The 20,912-nt window shown below is 46.8% G+C and overlaps 1 protein-coding gene and 1 pseudogene across 8 annotated transcripts in view; one reads left to right on the forward strand and one right to left on the reverse strand.

Annotated features, from left to right (window-relative positions):
• The first annotated feature begins 1,466 nt into the window (after positions 1 to 1,466).
• Positions 1,467 to 20,912, forward strand: part of NBN (nibrin) — a 44,571-nt gene continuing 25,125 nt past the window's right edge. For 3 of the 8 annotated variants that reach the window (XM_059672954.1, XM_059672955.1, XM_059672951.1), the window contains exons 1-10: positions 1,469 to 1,630; positions 2,946 to 3,076; positions 4,163 to 4,311; positions 4,522 to 4,681; positions 6,555 to 6,658; positions 12,636 to 12,753; positions 13,400 to 13,593; positions 15,922 to 16,019; positions 18,518 to 18,641; positions 19,304 to 19,579. In XM_059672954.1, coding sequence (XP_059528937.1) covers positions 1,594 to 1,630; positions 2,946 to 3,076; positions 4,163 to 4,311; positions 4,522 to 4,681; positions 6,555 to 6,658; positions 12,636 to 12,753; positions 13,400 to 13,593; positions 15,922 to 16,019; positions 18,518 to 18,641; positions 19,304 to 19,579 — 1,391 coding nt within the window. In that variant the 5' untranslated portion in view covers positions 1,469 to 1,593. Of the gene's footprint in view, positions 1,631 to 2,945; positions 3,077 to 4,162; positions 4,414 to 4,521; positions 4,682 to 6,554; positions 6,659 to 12,635; positions 12,754 to 13,399; positions 13,594 to 15,921; positions 16,020 to 18,517; positions 18,642 to 19,303; positions 19,580 to 20,912 lie in introns of those variants that run through there. The other 5 variants (XM_059672953.1, XM_059672952.1, XM_059672957.1 and 2 more) reach the window with 5 other exon arrangements.
• Positions 5,637 to 5,759, reverse strand: LOC132220190 (small nucleolar RNA SNORA5; annotated as a pseudogene).

Here is a 20,912-nt window from a genome sequence, read left to right on the forward strand (position 1 = left end):
CTGTACTGTTAACCAATACCCCCTAATCATTATTGAAAAACAAAACCACACAACACAAGGCCTTCGCACCATTGCTCTGTATTGTTACTTTTGAAAATTAAATTACTTTATACATGTGGATGTTTTTTGGGTCTTTCTATAGTAACCCATTTGCCTATTGTCTATCCTTGTGCCAATAGAACACAGAGTTAACTATAACTTTCCAATACATTTTGTTACATTACAGAATACTTTTGAAAGCCAGAACTTCTATGATCACAAGTGTGCTTTAGGGCAGTGGTCCCCAACCGGTGGTCCACGGATCACAGGTGGTCTGTGAGGTCCTAAAGGTTGGCGACCGCTACTCTAGGGTGCAGGATGTGGGGTGCAGGATGTGGAATGGATGGGCACAGGAGGGTGGTGAAGGATTAGGGACTCCTGGATTGGGAGCAGAGCCTACAACAGTTAGGTCCAAGTGGAAGTGGAAAGAATTCAGCTCCTGATTAGATGAAAGTGTAACATTATGAAACAGAGGTTGGGAGAGGTTGATTTGAACTTGGAGAAGAATAAAAATAATAAGTTAACGGGTGAAATCCTTATCTTTACCATAATCATCATTACCATCATTAGGATCCATACAAAGGAATGACTGCAATTTAAGAAACTGCATACCCATGGAATATGTAAGTGGTGTTAGGGTTTGGGGGCCGGTAATGTGGACTATGAAAGAATTCACAACTGCAATAAGAGACAGATGCAGAGAGGAAGTTTATTTTTACTTTCCCCAAGGAAAAGGGCCCGCGCATTGCTAATCATAAAAGGGCAAAGAACAAAAGCAGCTCCCCTTTTAACGCCTTGGCTGCTGTTGCCAGGTGACAAGGAAGCGGGTGGGGCCGAAGTTGGACATCAGGGCGCTGGTAGTTTGTTCTTCAGGAGACAACCAAGGCAGATGTCCTAGGGAGATGTCTTTATCAGTATCTCCACCCAAGCCTGTAAAAGATGCTTAGAGTAAAAGTTAGGAAGAGTTCAAAAGAGGCTTGTTTGAAGAGGAGGGGGAAGGAAACTTTCTACTAATTAGAAACTTGTTGGTGTGAATTACCCGAGTTGTAAAAAACAAAACAAAACACACACACACCCAAAAAAACAGCAGAGAGGAGGTGTATGCAAGAATGTAGTCTTGAGCGTAACTTTTCTTGTCTTCCAATTAGAACAGAGGGGCTGTTTGAGTCAGAGGAGCTAACATGTTGGGGTTTAATTACCAGGAGCTTCCCATAAATTGTGGAAGGCCTTTTTTCTATTCTACTCAGTGATTAGTATGTTAGTGTCTTTAAGTATGAAGTTTCCTTATGTTGCTTTGTAGTTAATTATAAAGCTATTTCCCTTTACAACCAGAAAAATGCAGATAACCTAATATTGGCGAACACACGTCCCTAGAGACTGCGCCACCCCCTCCCGGCCACCAGGTGGCGATCGGGCGCCGCCGCCTCCTCCTGCGCAGGCGCAGTCCGCGAGCAGGCACGTCTCGGAGCCCGCCAGTTCGCAGGCGCCGGGGCCGCGCCTGTCTGGCAGCTGAGGCTGCGCAGCCGCACGTCGCCCGACACTGAGGCCGGATTCATGTGGAAGCTGCTCCCCGACGCGGGCTCGGCCCGAGGTGAGGCGGCAGGGAGGTGACCGAGGGCCGACTTCCCAGGGCCGGGCCGGGGGCAGAGGGTCTGAGGGGCGCTTCCGGCTTGACCCCGCCCCTGTCGTCACCTTCCAGCGACGGCGGGAGGCTGTGCTTTTCGGACGCGGGGCGGGGCGTCTTGGGGGGCGGGGCGCCTTGGGGGCGGGGCGTCGGGCGCTGGGCGGGGCGTCGGGCGCTGGGCGGGGCGTCTTGAGGGGGGCGGGGAGCGGGCTGGTCGCTTGTCTCGGACCCAGGTCCTCGCAGCCCTCGGTGCGGCGCAGCCCGCAGGTTCCCAGTTGGCCCGGCCGCCCCGGGGACAGCGGGCTCAGCGGGGTGGCGGCGGGTCCGGCGTTTAGGGACCGCAGGCGCTCGCTGTGGGAAGCGGAGGTGACGGGACGCTGTCTGTTCGGAACACCCAGGACGCGGTTGTGCTGTGCGCGCCGGGCGGTGGGGAGGGGCACCTGGCGGGACCGGGCACCTGCGGGGACTGGCACCTGCGGGGACGGGCACCTGCGGGACCGGGCACCTGGCGGGATGGGCACCTGCGGGGACTGGCACCTGCGGGGACGGGCACCTGCGGGACCGGGCACCTGGCGGGACCGGGCACCTGCGGGGACTGGCACCTGCGGGGACGGGCACCTGCGGGACCGGGCACCTGGCGGGATGGGCACCTGGGGGAGGGGCACTTGGAGGGGCGGGCACCTGCGGGACCGGGCACCTGGCGGGACGGGCACCTGGGGGAGGGGCACTTGGAGGGGCGGGCACCTGGGGGGACAGGGAACCAGGGGAAGGGCACCTGAGGGGCGGGCACAGGGAACTGGGGGACGGGCACCTGCGGGGGCGGGCACGGGGGGGGGGGGGCGGCTGTGCTCCCTGTGCGCTGCTCCTGCTCGCTCCTGTGTCACCTGCGTTTCATCGGCTGCCTCCGAGTTCCCGCGGACCTCAGGTTTCTCGCAGCCGTGTTTCCCCTTTTCCCAGGGGCTGTGGGGCCCGTCCATCCATCGCGGTCTCAGCGGAGCACATTGGCCGCGAACCGCGTGGTCGGCGGGGGAACCGCGTGTTGGAGCCGCTGCGGGACGATTGTCGCGTTACATTTCGTCGGGAACGTGGTCGAGCGTTGGCGCGGCTCAGTGTGGTTTCCCGGCTAGTCAGCCTTCTGCGCCCTTCAGCGGGACTTTACAGGAAAAATACGTTTCCTTTAGGAGCCATTGTTACCATTTAAATAGCAAAATGGAGCTCTGTCATCGAAATAGCGCCTTCCCCTGTACTTGGCGCGCGTGCCTCAGTGTCCGCTGTCTCCTAGGCCCGCGCCGCCTGCTGACCGGCGTGGACTACGTGGTGGGCAGGAAGGGCTGCGACATCCTCCTGGAGAAGGACCCGTCCGTCAGCCGCAGCCACGCCGTGCTCGCCGCCCGCTTCCCCGCGACCAGCCCGGTGCGTTCCAGGCCCCGCTGCTCGGGCTCCGGGGGGTCGGGTCCCAGTGCCTCGCCGGGTGTGGAGGGTCAGCACCTTCTCCTTCCTCAGCTGTTAGTGTTGTTCTTTCATGTTTTATTCATTTTACAGAGAGGAAGGGAGAAGGGGGGAGAGAGAAACCCCGGTGAGCGAGGAGCGTGGCCCACTGCCGCCGACGCCGTGACGCCGGCCGCCCCGGGCCTGGGGAATAGAACCGGGACCTCTTGGTGCAGGGAGGCCCAACCAACCGGGCCACGCCCGCCGGGGGTAGATTTTTTGATTTTAAATTAAATCCATTCTGGCGGCAGTACCAGTGGTATTTGTTTATTTTGATGTTTGAGTTAGTTATTTAGAAACTCAGGAAATAGAACATCTTTATATTTATCTACTTCAGCATTCATTGAGTCTCACTGTGCCTGGCCCGGGGTGGAGCAGTGGCTGCCCTGAGCTGGAGGGTGGTGCAGCCCTGTGAACACGGGCGTTTCCCGGCAAGGAGGGTTCGCGGGGTCCTGTTATTCGGGAAAATAGCCGCTGCTCATGCCCCGCAGCTCCTTTGAATGGCTTTGAGTTGGGCTGGTGGGTTGTTTCAGTTACAACCTTGGGTGATAAAAGTGCTAAGCATATATATAAACAGTTGTGCTTATGCTGGTGGTTCAGAAAGAAAAACCATTATTTTTAGCAAACACTGCATATCAGCAAGTACTGCATCTATTCAGTGATATTTAGGTTTTATGTGTCTATTCTTTTTTGTTATCCTCACCGGAGGATATTTTTTCCATTGATTTTTAGAGAGAGTGGAAGGGAAGGAGGGAGGTAAAGGAGGGAGAGGTGGCAGGGAGAGGTCAGTGTGAGAGAGACACTTCCATTGGTTGCCTCCCACATGCCCCTGATGGGGCCAGGGCCGGCCGGGCCGGGGCTCGAACCTGCAACCCTTCAATTCCAGGCCTGATGCTCTGTCCACTGAGCCACACCAGCCAGGGCTGTCTGTATTCTTATAGGTATAGAAAAACGTTATTGTTCAATAGTGACTGAGTTGTAAAACACTAACTTATTTGATTCTTTTTTCAGAGTCAACCACATGAAACCCCTGTATTGACAATAAAAGACAATTCTAAGTACGGTACCTTTGTTAATGAGGAAAAAATGCAGAATGGCCTTTCTCAGACTTTGCAGACAGGGGACAGAATTACTTTTGGGGTGTTTGAAAGTAAATTCAGGTAAGAATTTTTTAAGTTGATATGAAGTGGAGTGCTTTATTTTGCATGAATCAGATTCTAAAGGACACAGCAGTTTTTTCTTGATTGCAACTTCAGATATAGGTAACAGTGATTTTATTAGTTAGAAATCTTAGTAATACAAAAAAATTAAAAAAGCACTTGTTTAAAGCTCTGTACCTATCACAATTTGTGACTCGTTTTCACTTACAGAGTGGAGTACGAGCCTCTGGTCGCGTGCTCTTCTTGTTTAGATGTCGCTGGGAAAAATGCTTTGAATCAAGCTGTCCTGCAGCTGGGAGGACTCACTGTGAACAACTGGACCGAAGAGTGCACCCACCTGGTCATGATGTCAGTGAAGGTCACCATTAAGGTAGGTCGAATGCCTTGTTGTTATGCTGAAGTGCGTTTTGTGAATTTAAGCTTACCCACTCTACACAGTTGTTTTTAAAGTCATTTACTTTAAACCCATCGGAATTGTTAGTTGTAGATTTATATATGCCAACCCCATGCCTTTGTATAACATTTATGTCAGATTGGCCTTTTGGTAATTTATTTATTATATGGGACAACAGAAGCACCTAAAATTGTATTTCACTTTTGGATTTGGATTTTAAACAACTATTTATGTCATCTGTTCACCAAGAAGTTTGTACAGTGTAAGGCTAGTGTTTTCAGCCTGAGAGCGACCGCCAGTCTTCACAATTAGCATCTCCCACCTCCTCATCCAGTTGTCTTCCTCCAGGTCTCTCGTCTCAGGCTCTTTTATTTGGTTTAGGGTCCTAATCACAAATACTTGTTAAGTCCTTGTAGTTTAATATTGCCCTAATGGATCTCACAATGAAGATATGTTTGGTATGTACTTTTAGAAGATGCTGAAAGTATTCATGAAAACAGTGATGTATTTTGATATGTTTTCAGGTTTTGCATCTTCATCAGATTTGGTTATGTCCAAACTAACTGAAGAAAGACATTGGGAGGGGACTCATCTCCCTTCATTTATTTATTGTTTTTACTGATTTTTAGAGAGAAAAGGAGAGAGAGAGAGAAGCATCTATGCGAGAGTGAAACTGCTTTCCGTACCCCCCACTGGGGATGGAGCCCACAGCCTGGGCATGTGCCCTGACCAGGAATCATACCAGCAACCTTTTGGGGCACAGGACAGCACCCAGTCAGCTGAGCCCCACCGGCCAGGGTGCTCATGTCCTTGTAAACGGGCTGGTCGTGGATGTGCAGGATTGCTTTAGGTTAATATCCTTAGTGAAAACCAACAAATATTTAGATTCCTTCTTTAGATGATAGAAAAATCTTTTTTCTTTTTTTTTTTTTGGTGTCTGTAACCAAATTTATCCCCCAGCAGAGGGGACCAGGGCCCATGAGTCACAGTGTTTCTATGGCAGCCTTTTGGGCCAGTGTGAAAAACCTTTTAATATATAATTAATTAAGCTGGAATGTGTGCCTTATAGCCACCCAGGGTCCTAGAGAAGGGCTCGCTGCTCAGATTGAACCTCAGGTCAGACTTGTATCTTGGGATTATCTCTGACCAAGGATCACGTCATCTTTGCAAGTTTATGACATTGATTTATAAATTAAGCCGAGTACTAACTTACGTTAGTACACCCACAGATACGAGATTCATAAATCAGAATGTCCACTGTTAGTTTACAGTAGGGATGCACCCTCACAACGATCAGAATATGTCTGTGTGGACTCTTCGGATATCAAGGTATCTGAGAAACAAGAGGGAACCATGCCCTTGCTTGCTGGGTATGAAGTGGGAGCTGAGGCTGTGACAGTCCTGGGAACTGTCACCATTCACCAGAGCACATGCCAGTCCAGTGATGCATCCGACACCGTGGGTAGCTCTTGACACTAGCGTCCTGGATCGCCACCAACAGAGGCTAGTAGAGCCCACCTTCTCAATATCTCTGATCAGTCATGTGCCAAAAAAGAAAACCTTGGCCTTACTTTTTTTTGGTAACATTTCCAGAAGTACAGACAGGTAGCTTATGTTTTTAAAATCATTGAGTGTTAGAACAAAATAAATCTTAAAGAACATTCAGTTCAGTTTTTATAGGGATTTGTAAATTAAGCAATGACTGAACTGACTTCTACTTTATAGATTATGGTTTCTTTATAGAGCAATGAGGGGAAAAGGATAGAATAGCCACTTTGTAGTCTGTAACTTAAAACTCTCATTTGAAATGAGCTAGCGGGGTGTGTGCTCACATGTGCTTTCTTCTTAGACAATATGTGCCCTCATTTGTGGACGTCCAATCGTAAAGCCGGAGTATTTTACTGAATTTCTTAAAGCAGTCCAGTCTGAGACACAGCTTCCCCAGGCTGAAAGGTATTTGTGCCTTTAAATAAAATGAAGCATGGCATATGAAATATGATAGCACTATTTTTACTTAAGTTAATCTCTCTTTATTGACTGTTTCAGGATGTAAGGTTATAGTTCAGTTTTATTAGTGAAGATTTTTTGTTCGTATGTAAAGAAAGGATCCCTGAATTCTTTTTTGGTTGTTGTTTATCTTGGTGAAACAAACGTTATGTGTGTGCTAATCTTTAAAGAAAAGCACTGAAGGCCAGTGAACAGCGAGGGGCCATGCGCAGAGCGCGTGTGCCGGTGCCAGGTGTCCTCGCTCGACGCTCCCTGGACGGTGTGGTGCAGTCACAGCCCTGGCCTGGAGCGCCTTTCTCCTGGGACTAGCACCTGTCCTGCTGAGGATTTGGGTGTTTAACTGTTGGGTACTTTAAGTAATAGTATATACAGAGTCTGAGCACATAGCCTGGCATCGTGATAGGGGCTTGCTGAAGGAAATGTTGCTCATCACAGTATCTGCGGAGACTGCTTTATTTATTTATTTAGATACTTTGCAGAATTTGTGAACCCCCAGGCTAAATGGTTTGGTATTACAGTGTTTGAAGTGATGTAAACTGGTTGAAGAGGAAGTTGGGGTTTTTAGATTGCGTGATGAAAATGCTGTGCTAAAATGGTGGGTGTGTAGTCGTCTTAGCACAAGGGCAGCTGCTTAAAATATGTGTCAGGAGATTATAGTCTAAATCAGTGGTTCTCAACCTTCTGGCCTTTAAATACAGTTCCTCATGTTGTGACCCAGCCATAAAATGATTTTCGTTGCTGCTTCATAACTGTAATGTTGCTACTGTTATGAATCGTAATATAAATATCTGATATGCAGGACGGTCTTAGGCGACCCCTGTGAAAGGGTCGTTCGACCGCCAAAGGGGTCGCAACCCACAGGTTGAGAACCGCTGGTCTAAATGAAATAATAGATTGACTGCCTTGATAAACTCATCTCATAAGACAACTTTGAAGGGTTAAAAAATCTAAAATATGACTCAAGTTTATTATCTTATTACTAATTTTTAAATATTACTCGCTAGTTATAAGGTATTTTGCCCAGTTCAGGGTTTTTAGGGACTGTTTATACCTGATAATATATATCTGCTTTTAAAAGTAACTGAAAATTTTTCCTTTTTGTTTTTAATTTTCATTTGGAAGGTTTCTTGTATTTTACAATCTGGTTTAGCAGATAATGTAATGTTTCAGGACCCTGAAAAGAGGTTCTCATATTTTCAAACAGACGATTCTTCACCTGTTTTGAGTGCTAGACCCTGTGAAGACATGCAACTTCACTTACCCTCAACTAGCACAGCGTTCAACAGAATCACCTTGTCCTCCAAGCCTATCTGTGAACCTCCTTAGGGGAGTTGATAAATCCTATAAATCTTCACTAATGAAACTGAGCTATAACCTTACACCCCGTAGGTTCGCACAGATTAAACTGTTGTGGAGTCTAGATCCCTTGGGAGTGGAGGTGCCTGTGAGGCCTCTGCCACTGAGAATGCGTCCGAAGTCAGAGATCCTAGAGTTGGTCATTGATTCCTACGATTCTTGGGTATTTTTGACTTTAGGTTCGACATAATTTTTTTTCTGACTTCAGTTTATGACTTTATTAACTTAGATGCCTAAAATAAAACATTTCTGCTGTAACTCCTGATTCATTGTTAACCAGAAAAGACTATTGCATTAGCCCTTGTTTGATGATGACAATCAGTAATCAAATTGTTAATGTTATTTTAAAATGCATATTTTTCCCTTAATCGGTTCCCACACCTACTGGCATCCATTTGATGTTGTTAAAGACTTATCTGACTCTGTACTCAACTATTAAACAGAAAAAGGGTGACATTGGGAAGTAGGATGGGTTTCCAAAGGGATATGAAATATATTGTTGTGGCTTTTTATTACACAACTATCTTCTCTCTTAGCTCTGGGAAAAGATCCTCACTAGTCCCGGGTTTGAATTCGGAAGGTGCACGGCAGTGCTCTTACCTCACAAAGGACCGTCCTTTTTGGTGCAGCTGTGCCTGCCTCTCTGCACTGCTATCAGAGACGGGAAGACAGAGTCTAAGTTTCCTGCACCCAACCTGGTGATGCCAGCTTTTTCATCAGTGCCACACCCTTGATTATGGTGGCTTTACAGTGAGCCTTGGATTCAGGGAGTGTCAGTGCTCTTAATGTTTCCTCAGCATTGTTGGCTATGCTGGATCTTTTGCCTCTTTACATAAACTTTAGAGTCGTCAGTATCCACAAAAGAACTTGCTGGTAGTTTTATTGGGGTTGCATTGATTTATAGATCAAGTTGCGATGCACTAACAGCTTGACAATGTTGAGCCCTCATTATCCATGGACATTAGTCATTTTTGCTAGAAGGTAGAGGTAAGCTGAAAGGCTGGTCACTTATGATTAGCTGCAGCAAAATATCTGAGTATGTAGAAAGTTGAAACTGGACTGATGAGAGGCTGAAGGATTATGTGTTGATTTTTCCTCTCTTTTCTTCTTTTCCCCCATGCCCATGGACGATTAGATGTGTTTATAGCATTTAGAAATTTTATTTATTTTTTTTCCTTTTTCTCTTAAATTAAATTTTTATTGTTCAGATTATTACATTTGTTCCTCTTCCCCTCACCCCCGCAACTCCCCTCCACCCAGTTCCCACCCCACCCTCTGCCCTTACTCCCTACCCACTGTCCTCATCCATAGGTGCACGATTTTTGTCCAGTCTCTTCCCGCATCCCCCCCACCCCTTCCCCCCCCCCAAGAATAGTCAGTCCATTCCCTTTCTATGCCCCTGATTCTATTATAATCACCAGTTCATTCTGTTCATCAGATTATGTATTCCCTTGATTTTTAGATTCACTTGTTGATAGATGTGTATTTGTTGTTCATAATTTGTATCTTTACCTTTTTCTTCTTCTTCCTCTTCTTAAAGGATACCTTTCAGCATTTCATATTATACTGGTTTGGTGGTGATGAACTCCTTTAGCTTTTTCTTATCTGTGAAGCTCTTTATCTGACCTTCAATTCTGAATGATACTTTGCTGGGTAAAGTAATCTTGGTTGTAGGTTCTTGTTCTTCATCACTTTGACTATTTCTTGCTGCTCCCTTCTGGCCTGCATAATTCCTGTTGAGAAATCAGCTGACAGTCGTATGGGTATTCCCTTGTAGGTAACTGACTGTCTTTCTCTTGCTGCTTTTAAGATTCTCTCTTTGTCCTTTGCTCTTGGCATTTTAATGATGATGTGTCTTGGTGTGGTCCTCTTTGGATTCCTTTTGTTTGGGGTTCTCTGCACATCCTGAACTTGTAAGTCTATTTCTTTCACCAGGTAGGGGAAGTTTTCTGTCATTATTTCTTCAACTAGATTTTCAATATCTTGCTCTCTTTCTTCTTCTGGCACCCCTATAATTCGGATGTTGGTACGCTTGAAGCTGTCCCAGAGGCTCCTTACACCATCTTCATATTTTTGGATTCTTTTTTCATTTTGCTTTTCCAGTTGGGTGTTTTTTGCTTCTTCATATTTCAAATCTTTGACTTGATTCTTGCGATCCTCTGGTCTGCTGTTGGGAGTCTGTATAATATTCTTTATTGCAGTCAGTGCATGCTTAATTTCTAGTTGGTCCTTTACCACAACATTGAGGGTCTCACTAGATTTCTTGAGGGTCTCACTACATTTATTGGCGGTCTCACCAGTCTTTTCGAGGGCCTTACTAAATTTATCGGCGGCTTCTAGACAGTTCTTGAGAGACCTTAAAAGTGTGGTTTTAAGGTCTCTATATCCAGCAGTTTGCTTTCCTCCATTTCTGTCATTTGTGTCCTGTTTCTTTGTCTCCGCATTTTTTATGCTTTCTTGGTGCACCCCCTTGTGGTTTTTGTGCACAGTTGTGTTGTAGTTAAGCCTTGATTGTTGTAGGTAACACTGCGGGGGATATTTGACCTCCAGGCCAATTGGTTGTGAGAATCAGCTGTGTCTGCAGTGGGAGAACTTCTGTCCTGATCTCTAGGGAGGTGCTAATCTAGCCTCAGCCTGAGGCTATCCAGCAAATGTCTGCGTGCAAGGCTTGGGCAGGGTGGGTTCCAGGGGATCAACAGGGCGGGCGGAGCGAGCAGTTATGGCTGCTCTCAGTCCTGCCTTCAGAAGCAGTCTCAGTGTCCCAGCAATTGCTGCAAGTACCTCGGAGAGAGAGCTGCCCTTGAGTTCAGACCGATGCCAGACAGTCCTGCTTCTCCTGTTTGAGTCTGGGTCCCCAGAGACTCGCCCAGAACTGGAGCTCAGAGCCTGAGACTCCCTCCCGATTGAAAAAGACAACCACGCCCTCAGCCGCCAGCCCATTCCCATGCACCTCCGCACCTTAGTATTTTACTTCCGCACCGCACCTCCTCTGAGTCTCGGTGTGCTTTTCTTTCCTTCTAGTTGTAGAATTTCCCCTCAGCCAGCCTTCCTGTGGTTCTGGGTGATGTCTGTTCCATCTTTTAGTTGTATTTTTGAAGTGGTTGTGCGAGGCAGCAATCTCCGGTGTTTACCTATGCCGCCATCTTGGTTTCTCACAGAAATTTTATTTAACCTGAACAGTAATATAAGTCTTAATTTCCTGTGCTTCTCCAAAGGGATCCATAACAAAACATTTATAGAAGTTCACAGAATGGAGTCCAGACACCGTCCCCAAGCAAGCACATGGCAGTGGGATTTGATGGTCGCACCATTTGTAATTTGTGTAACTTAGGTTCTATATACATTTAATTGTATCTTGTTATGATTTTCTACCCTTAGATTATTTTTAGAGAAATCATTTAGATACCTTTAATCATTTTGTCCCAGATAAAAACTTTTTAAAAATCCTATCTAATAAAAAACAAAAAGCGTAATTGACCGTACCTTCGCTATGCTTCCCATTGGCTAATCAGGGTGATATGCAAATTAACCGCCAACCAAGATGGCGGCCAGCAGCCATGCAGCTGAAGCAAGCAGGAGGCTTGCTTCCTCCAGTGATGGAGGAAGCCAAGGTTCTCCGCCTGGCGCAGCCGGGCTCTGAGCTCCAGTCTAAGCAACCAAGTTTCAATTATAGAAGCTAAACAAACCTGATACCTGCTTTCAGCCGGCTGTGGCCTCAGAGCTGGAGCCAGCTTTCAGCTCCAGTGACGGCAACAAAGTTTCAGTTATAGAAGGTAAATAAATCCCAGAATAAAAGAAAAAGAAAAAAAGGAGAGGTTGGGAGCTTCAGTCACCGGCGAGCCTGAAAACGGCCCTCAGCCCCTCACCCAGGCTGGCCAGGCACCCAAGCAGGACCCCCACCCTGATCCGGGACACCCTTCAGGGCAAACCAGCTGGCCCCCACCCATGCATCAGACCTCTATCCTATATAGTAAAAGGGTAATATGCAAACTGGCCCTAATAGCAGAAAGACTGGGAATGACTGGTCACTATGACACACACTGACCACCAGGGGGCAGATGCACAATGCAGGAGCTGCCCTCTGGTGGTCAGTGTGCTCCCACATGGGGGAGCTCTGCTCAGCCACAAGCCAGGCTGATGGCTGCCAGTACAGCGGTGGTGGTGGGAGCCTCTCCCGCCTCCTCAGCAGCGCTAAGGATGTCTGACTGCAGCTTAGGTCTGCTCCCCGCTTTCAAGTGGACATCTCCCGAGGGCTGCTGGGCTGCCAGAGGGATGTCTGATTTCCAGCTTAGGCCCAATCCCCCGGGGAGCAGGCCTAAGCCAGCAGGTGGTCATCCCCCAACGGGTCCCAGACTGCGAGAAGGCGCAGGCCAGGCTGAGGGACCCCCCCCTCCCTGAGTGCACAAATTTTTGTGCACCGGGCCTCTAGTAATATAATAATATAATAGTATTATGGAAACCAAACCTTTCTAGTGTCTAGAGAGCTATTCCATTTACAAATTTAGTGGCATGATACAGAGTAGTTTATAATTAGAATATGCTTTAATTTTATTTTATTTTTTTACAGTTTTTACCCACCAATTGATGAGCCAGCCATTGGAAGTAAAAATATTGATCTGTCAGGACGGCAAGAAAGAAAACAGATCTTCAAAGGGAAAACATTTGTATTTCTGAATGCCAAGCAGGTAATGTTTTAAGCTAAATGTTCCTAAAGAAAACATTATACGCGAGGACAGATTAGTAGTGTTCCCAGTGCATTTTCTTTTGAGATTATGTGCAGAAGTGTGACATCGAGTACAAAACTGCCCAGGCACCAGCCCATGTTCATGTATGTGATTATAATGTTCCTTAATATCTGTCAGTTGGCCTATTAATTAAGTTTATACAAATATGTAAGTTGGGGGTAAGGGGAACTGGTTTAAGTTCTAACTTGTGGGTTTTTAAACAGGTGTTGAATGTCTTCCATGTGTTGAAGTGGGGTCCAGGGTTTCTGTCACAGGGGAACCCCGCCCATCGGCTGCAGGCAGTAAGGGGTCCAGGGTTTCTGTCGCACGGGGAACCCCGCCCGTGGGCTGCAGGCAGCGTGGGGTCCAGGGTTTCTGTCGCAGGGGGAACCCACCCGTGGGCTGCAGGCAGCGTGCTGTGCCAGGGCCGAGGTGCCTGTGGACCAGGGGTTTCTCAGAATGGAGGTGCAGATGGTCCTCTCAGGAAGCAGGACCAATTGTACATCAATTCTGTCCTTTCGCTTCCAAATCAAGTTCTTACAAGGTCTAGAACACACTCAGAATTCATTGTGGCTATTGTATTACTTTTTATTTTTTCCATTTTTAGCATAAGAAATTAAGTTCAGCAGTTGTTTTTGGAGGAGGGGATGCTAGGTTGATAGCAGAAGAAAATGAAGAAGAAGAGAGTTTCTTTTCGGCTCCAGGAACTTGTGTTGTTGATGTAGGAATGACAAATTCGCAGCCCTTAATTTCTGACTCTCAGAAAAAATGGATTCACTCAATTATGGATATGCTCCAAAGGTACTTTGTTATTTGTTAGTAAAAATATATGCAAGCAGGCAGTTTTATATGTGTGAGTTTTGGTGCACTCTACATAAAAACGGAAAAGTATATACAATAATTATCGCAAAGATTTTATTATAGACTAGAGGCCCGGTGCACGAATTTGTGCACGGGTGGGAGTCCCTCGGCCTGGCTGGCGATTGGGGCCATCTCGCTCAGTCCAGGGGCAGGGACTGTGGGAGGTTGGCAGGCCATGGGAGGTTGGCTGTGGGAGTGTACTGACCACCAGGGGACAGCTCCTTCATTGAATGTCTGCCCCCTGGTGGTCAGTGCACATCATAGCAACCCGTCATAACAGTCGCTTAGGCTTTTATATATATAGATGGTACTTGTATTTGGTTTAAGAAATATTTTTCTATTCATAGATCAGATTACTTACCTATATTTTTTATTAGTATTTTGATATTTTGTTTGGAAATTTGTTTTTAATCTACCCGGAATGGATTCTGTTTATACCTAAGCTCCACACGCAGGGGAGCAGTTTGTCCTTACCTTCCTCCGCGCATCAACACACCCTCATGTCCAGCACCGCCTACACCTCGTGTCCACCAGGCCAGGCTCTTGCTCTGCTCTGCCTCAGAAGCACCCTGGCTGTTCTTGGCTCTTCACTGTTCCACGGACATTTTAGAATCAGCTTTTCACAGATCTTGTTGGGCATTTGATTAGGAATTTTATTGAAACCACAAATCAATTTGGGGAGAATTAACAGTATTTATAATTTCTCTGTAGAGATCTTAAATACCATTTATTAGGTCTTCCTAGATATTACATATATTCTGGTAGATATTATACCTGTGGTAGGTGAAATACAAGTATATGATATTTCTTTAATTATATTTTCTAATTGTTTACTGTTGATGGATAGAAATTCAACTCAAAATTTAGACACTGTTCTATCCCAGCACCTTGCTGGACTCCCGTTGTATTTCTAATCATCTATAGTCATTTTTTGTATAAACCATATCTGTAAATAATGACATTTCTATCTTTTTTTTTAATCCTTATGTCTCTGATACCTTCCTCTCCCTGTCTCTCTCTGTGTACCTTCTGGGGCCTCCAAGTGTGTGTACAGGAGGGCTGCTGCATATCTCACCATTGGCTTGAATGGGTGTTGCCATATATCTCACCATTGGCTTGAATGGAAGCTGCCACTGTTTCCCTCCTAGGATGATATAATGTCTGTATAGCACTGTTAATTATATGTGCGTTAAAAATGTTTTTATTTTATATGGTCAATTGTTATAACTAATTCTTATAGTATATTTATAGTTTCAAAATCAGTAGGGTAATAAAATGTTAATTTTGGATTGCCACTTGTATACAATACTTTATAAAACCTTTTTTTTAGTATATACTATTATAATACTATTATAATCGCACTTACAGTAAAACTCTACGTTAATCCAGTCAGTACATTTAAAAAACAAATGTTAAAGCATCCAAAAAAGGCCTTTTAAACTACTGCAGCCACTTAAAATATCTTGCAATGAGTATTAAAAGTTTTGTAGTTCTTAAAATTTGAGGTACAGTTTCTATAACATATTAAATTGTTTTTGTTTTATAAACTCAGTATTATCCACATTACATAATAACAGAAGATAGGTTCACCCTAAGATTCTTTAACATGTAAATTTGATAAGATGATTTGACTTACTGAACTTTAAATCATAGCACACATCAGCCTATCCATAGTTCTTTGTACTTCTCTCCTTCCTTCCCATTCTCCTTACTGCTTTCTCTCTTTTCTGTTTTCTCTTAGGATTTCAGTAATCATAGGTTTGCTTATAAAAGTCTTTTTTATTGCTTCATCTGGGTGTTACTGTTTTCTTCTTATTCTGAAAGTTATAGAATTTAGAACTGAAGGATCTGTATTCTTTACTCTAGACCAGTGGTCAGCAAACTGTGGCTCTTTGGCCCCTTGAGTGTGGCTCTTCCACAAAATACCATGTGCGGTGCGCATGTACAGTGCGATTGAAACTTCATGGCCCATGCGCAGAAGTCGGTATTTTGTGGAAGAGCCTGAACATTCAAGGGGCCAAAGAGCCGCATGTGGCTCGCGAGCCGCAGTTTCCGACCACTGCTCTAGACCTTTACAATGGAAATACCTGAGTTAGTAAACATGGTGGACTTGCCCGGGGTGGCCAGCTCAGTGCGGGAGCCAGCCTCTTGTATGTAGTTCTCTCCAAGCTGGGCCTCTTGGGGGAGGGAGAGTTTCAGTTTGACATCATCTTAATAAATTTGTTAGTTGGAATATATTATCATACTTAAATCATTTTATTCTAATAGGCAGGGTCTTAGACCTATTCCTGAAGCAGAAATTGGATTGGCAGTAATCTTCATGACGACAGAGAATTACTGTGACCCTCAGGGCCAGCCCAGTCCAGGTAATTCAAGCATCGTTTTTATTGACTCTTCAGCAAGTTTGTTTATTATGTAATTGATGGTAGGCTGTATACACATTCCTAGGTACTTACCCGGAGTGACCACTTCCAATGTCTTTTAAAACTCACCTTCCCCATTTAATCACTTATCCATTTAAAAAATATATATGTCAGCTGCATACTGAGCACTATTCTAAGTGCTGAAGACACAGGATGAATAAAGTGAACAAGTTCCCTGTTATTGTGACATTATATTCTGAAGGTCGGGATTCAGGCTCTTCTGATAAGTCCTGTGCAGACCAAGCACAAGGACAAGCTGACCCTGGGGAGTGGCAGTGCCTGGGAGGGCTGTGGGTGGCGGTCAGGGTCTCGCTGAGGATGCAGCACTGGGGTGCCAGGCGTCTGTGTGGTGAGGGGAGGCCACACGGGCAGATCTGGGGGCGGAATGCCAGGGAAGAGGACCTGAGCACCATCGCTCTGTGCAGAGTATGGATTTCGAGGTCCAGGGTGGGTGGGGATCCGAGGGGTAGCCCTGTGGCAGCAGGTGGGAGCCGGGCCAGGGGCTGTGTGGCAGCTGGAGAAGCGGAAGACCAGTCAGGGTACATTGTGGGAACAGCCTGTAGTTCTTGGCGTGAGTCCCTGGTGGCTTGTGCCATTTCTGGGGCGAAGGGGGCATGCGTAGCTCAGTGCTGACTGTCCGAGGCAGCAGCCCTGCCCCATTGTGAGTTACCACACAGTCCCTACTTTTCTTAAAAATAAGCTGTTGCCATTACGATGATACATTCATTCTTTTCTGCTTGCTTTGGACCCTCCATGTGTTTGTGTGTATTCCCGAGGAGCTCTCTTTTCTTTGTAATTAGAAGCATTACTTCTTGTATGTACTTATAGTCTGACTGACAGTTTCAGAAGACAGCCTTTGGGGGGGTGGGGCGCAAGGGAGAATGCATGTCTTCTTCCCTCTCCTTTCTCTCCTCCTTCTATAGTCACTCATTTACTTATTCAAAAAGTGTTTATTGAACAGGTGCTAACCACCTGTAATTGTTGTAAACACGTGGAGTAAAGTGGCAAGCACATCCCTGCCCTTCTCCTGTCTTTGCAAGGAGCACATTGTAAATAACCTTATTGTTGACAAACATGTTATTCTGGGCATTCGGTTCCATCTATAAATGTTTCTTTTAGTGATTATATAAGCATCCGTAATTATTCTTTTTTGCAAACTTCTGTGCTAGGAAAATGAGGTTTGGGGACGGGCGTGTTGGAGGACGTGCCTGTGAGCGTCCGCGGCGGCCACGTGCAGAGGGGCGGGGTGTTCGCACGCGGGGCTGGGGGTCAGTGCCACCCTATCAGACACGGGGTCGCGAGGAGCTGGCAGTGGTCATCTAGCTTACAGCTTAGTAAATGCCACTGAAGAGCCTTTTCAGTTGGCACTTCCATCCCGTCACCTATTTCTGTTCACTGCGTCCCACGCTGCTCAGGGCTGGGGGCAGAGGAGCCAGCAGACCCTCCCTGCCCCAGGTCTAACGGGAAAGCGCAGGGAGCGTGCAGGGCGCGGAGGCAGCAGACACGCCGCCTGCAGGACAGCGCTGGCTGTGCTCCATGCGCTTCCTCAGTGCTGTCCAGGTATCAGTTCCTTTTGCCCTCAGAACGGCTCTTGAGGAAAGTGATAATTCCCCATTTCATAGATGAGGAACGTCTGGCACAGGTCACTGCTGCAGGGCCCACCGCTGGGGCGAGTGCGTTACAGTTAACAGACGCTGGGCGGAGGGCCCCCCTCAGTGCGGGGGTTCCGGGGATCAGGTGAGCAGCCCGAGAGTTACCCTGCTGTCCTAGCAACTGAGATAATGGTCATCGTGGTAGTCAAAAAAAATGTCTAAAACTGTGTTCTTTTCAAATAGTATATATCTTCTAAAAATAAAACTTACGTGGACTTTGATTTGTGTAGATAGTAGGGTGGATACACTTTCTGTGGGGAAGAAATGTAATTTTTTGTTGTTGACTTAAAGCATTATTTGAATTAGAATTTAAGTTGGCCCTAACCAGTTTGGCTCAGTGGATAGAGCATCGGCCTGCAGACTGAGGGGTCCCAGGTTCGATTCCGGTCAAGGGCATGTACCTTGGTTGCGGACACGTCCCCAGTAGGGGGTGTGCAGGAGGCAGCTGATCGATGTTTCTCTCTCATCGATGTTTATAACTCTCTATCCCTCTCCCTTCCTCTCTGTAAAAAGTCAATAAAATATATTTTAAAAAAGAATTTAAGTTGATTATTTTTATTTAGGTTGCTAATTTATCATGAAGGATGTGATGTAGCACTACGATGATTTAGTGTAGACAAGCTCCTCACAGATTCCGACAGGCTGTTGATGGGCCATTTCATCAAGTATCTGTTGTCGCCACTGACTGGAGACAGTGTGCTGTCAACCTGCCTGCTTCCCTCAGCACGACCAGGGGAACGTGGTGAGCGGCCAGCAGCTGTGTTCCTTCTTTCACGTGTGTGATTACAGGATCCAGGACAGCGACCTCAGGGCCGAGCCAAGGCTTGTCCGTCAAAGAGGAGATCATGCCCAGTGCCCCCGGGAACACTGTGACCTGCATGGCCGACACAGCCTCAGAGCAAGCAGACACGTGGTAATGCTTCCCTGTCTCATCTGAGTAGTAAACACACGGTTTCATTCTAAATAATCCATAGGAGCTGTTCATACTGAAAGATACCACGTTTCAGTACTCAGACCAGGTGCAACTTTTTAAAGAGAAACTGTGTTTTGAAAATCATTTGAATGACAGCTTACTTGTTTTTCTGTGAAATAAGAACGACAAAGGCCATATATATTCATTCATCCATGCAGTGTGTGTGTGTGTGTGTGTGTGTGTGTGTGTGTGATGTATATATTTTTCTGGCATCAAGAGCTGAGTTCTGTTGTAGAGATTCCACCACATCAGTTCCTCTCAAGTGCTCTGAACGCCCTATTATGATACCAGAGTAATAGGAGATTTGTCTTTTTGTGGTTTTCCATTTTTTATTAATTTTTTTGCATGGAAGTAATTTTAAAATTTTAAACCAAGCAAAAATTACGTAGGCTTCTCCCCACATTTAGTTCATAGGAGGACACGGCGGGGAGGGGGTGTGCGCTGCAGGGTGAGAGAGGGGCCGGCCATCCTGGGGTGTCAATGGCACAGGAGAGTAGAGCAGGCTGACCGGCTGGGTGTGAAGCTAGTGCTACCTGAAGGCCTTTGTTTCTGGTGAACATGGCTGTAAGTTGATTGCCTGGCATGCTTTTCTTTTGCTACAGCATGGATCTGAGTGAAAGGCCAAAAGAAATCAAAGTCTCCAGAATGGAACAGAAACTCAGAGTGCCTTCACCAGAGACATTCCCTGGGAAGGAACCCCCCAAAAGGAGCTCTGAGCGCACTTCTGTGGGACCAAGTGCTCCCGTCAGGGCGGAGACGCCCAGCTATCGGCTCTCCCCAGTGAAGCTCCCCGGTGTCAGCAGAGGTGGAGGTGGGGCTTCCCAGCAGCTGCAGACCGACTCCATCCAAAACCACGTCCAGCCTGACCCCAGGAAGAGGTCCGCTCCCCTCACCCCGTCTGAGAAACTGCTGTGGGTCCGGAGTGGGCTCCCATCTGTGCCAGCTCGTCCTGGACTGCCCCTCCCTGTGCTCTGGCCGACTCACCTCGCCTTTTCCTTCTGCTCCCAGCCATCTCTGCTCTTGGCTGCACTTGCCCTCCCGCCTGCGGTCCCTGCTGACTCCCTCCCAGCAGTGCTCTCTGCTTCTACCGCCTTGCCTGTCTTCCAGGTCCTCTGTATTCAAGAGCCCCATCCCTTCCTTCAATCTTCCCTCTACGCGGTTCTTCCTCTCGCTGCGAAGAAACCTCTCAGAAAAGGAGATGGTGTCCTTGCTCCCGTTTCTGTCTGAGGCACAGTTCATCCTGATGTGATGTCCTTCAAAGTGGCCACGGACACATCGCAGTCATGGCTGTTGCTGGCATGCAGCCGCTGAGCCCTCTGCTCACGCCTTTCTCCCTTGTGGCCGCGGTCTGTCCGGCTCTTTCCCTCTCTCACTGGCAGCCTTTGCCTCCTCTTGGTGGCGTTTTTCTTCCTTTCACTGCTTTTTATCCTCTGTGTAATCTACCTGCAGGTTCCATGATGCTCTTACAGATGCTCAGTGCATTTGGCCCTACCCATCCTTTAAGCTTCACTTTTCCACAGGCATTTCCTGCTGTTTTCCCAAATGATAGTCCTGAAAACTCTCTCCCCTGTGACTGAATTTGTCCTTTTTTTGGTAGTTCAAACTTTGTCAAAATCTTTGACGCTTTCTTCTCTGCCCCCCTCCCCCAAACCAGTCCTTTGGTTCTTATTTTCAGTCTGGGTGTGTTGCTAGCTCTCCGGCTCAAACTCTGTTATTATAGAAACCTCTTGGTCCAGCATGCGGAGGTGAGATTAGAGTGACTGAAAGGTCACCTGGCCGTTCAGTCCAAGGGGGTGCCCCCCCACTCCTGGAGCGCAGGGACTGAGCTCACGTGGCACTTGTCGGGTTGTCTGTAAAAGTTCTAGATAAGCTCCTCGACTCCTCATTAGCCCGTCAGGGTCTATTCCCGCGGTGCGGTCTCCCTGCCCACAGGCTCCCTAGGTTGCAAGGTAAGCTGTTGCTTCCTGGCAACAAGGCCCTTGTATTTTTCTGTTCTTTTCTCCACATGGATTTGTGAATTGCGGCTACTTCAGCAAAGCTAGAGCTCGCCTCATCATTTTAGCCACAGGGTGGGTCAGTCCTCTCAAAGCAGTAGAGTATATATGGATTATGTACTGTTTTCTGATGTCTCTTCTTATTTCCAGTGATATTGTTATTAATAAAACCCAAAATATTGTGGATTAAATGTGAAAGGGGTGAAAATTGCCACAG

This window comes from Myotis daubentonii, chromosome 17 (genome assembly GCF_963259705.1).
Source record: "Myotis daubentonii chromosome 17, mMyoDau2.1, whole genome shotgun sequence".
NCBI classification, from domain to species: Eukaryota; Metazoa; Chordata; class Mammalia; order Chiroptera; family Vespertilionidae; genus Myotis; species Myotis daubentonii.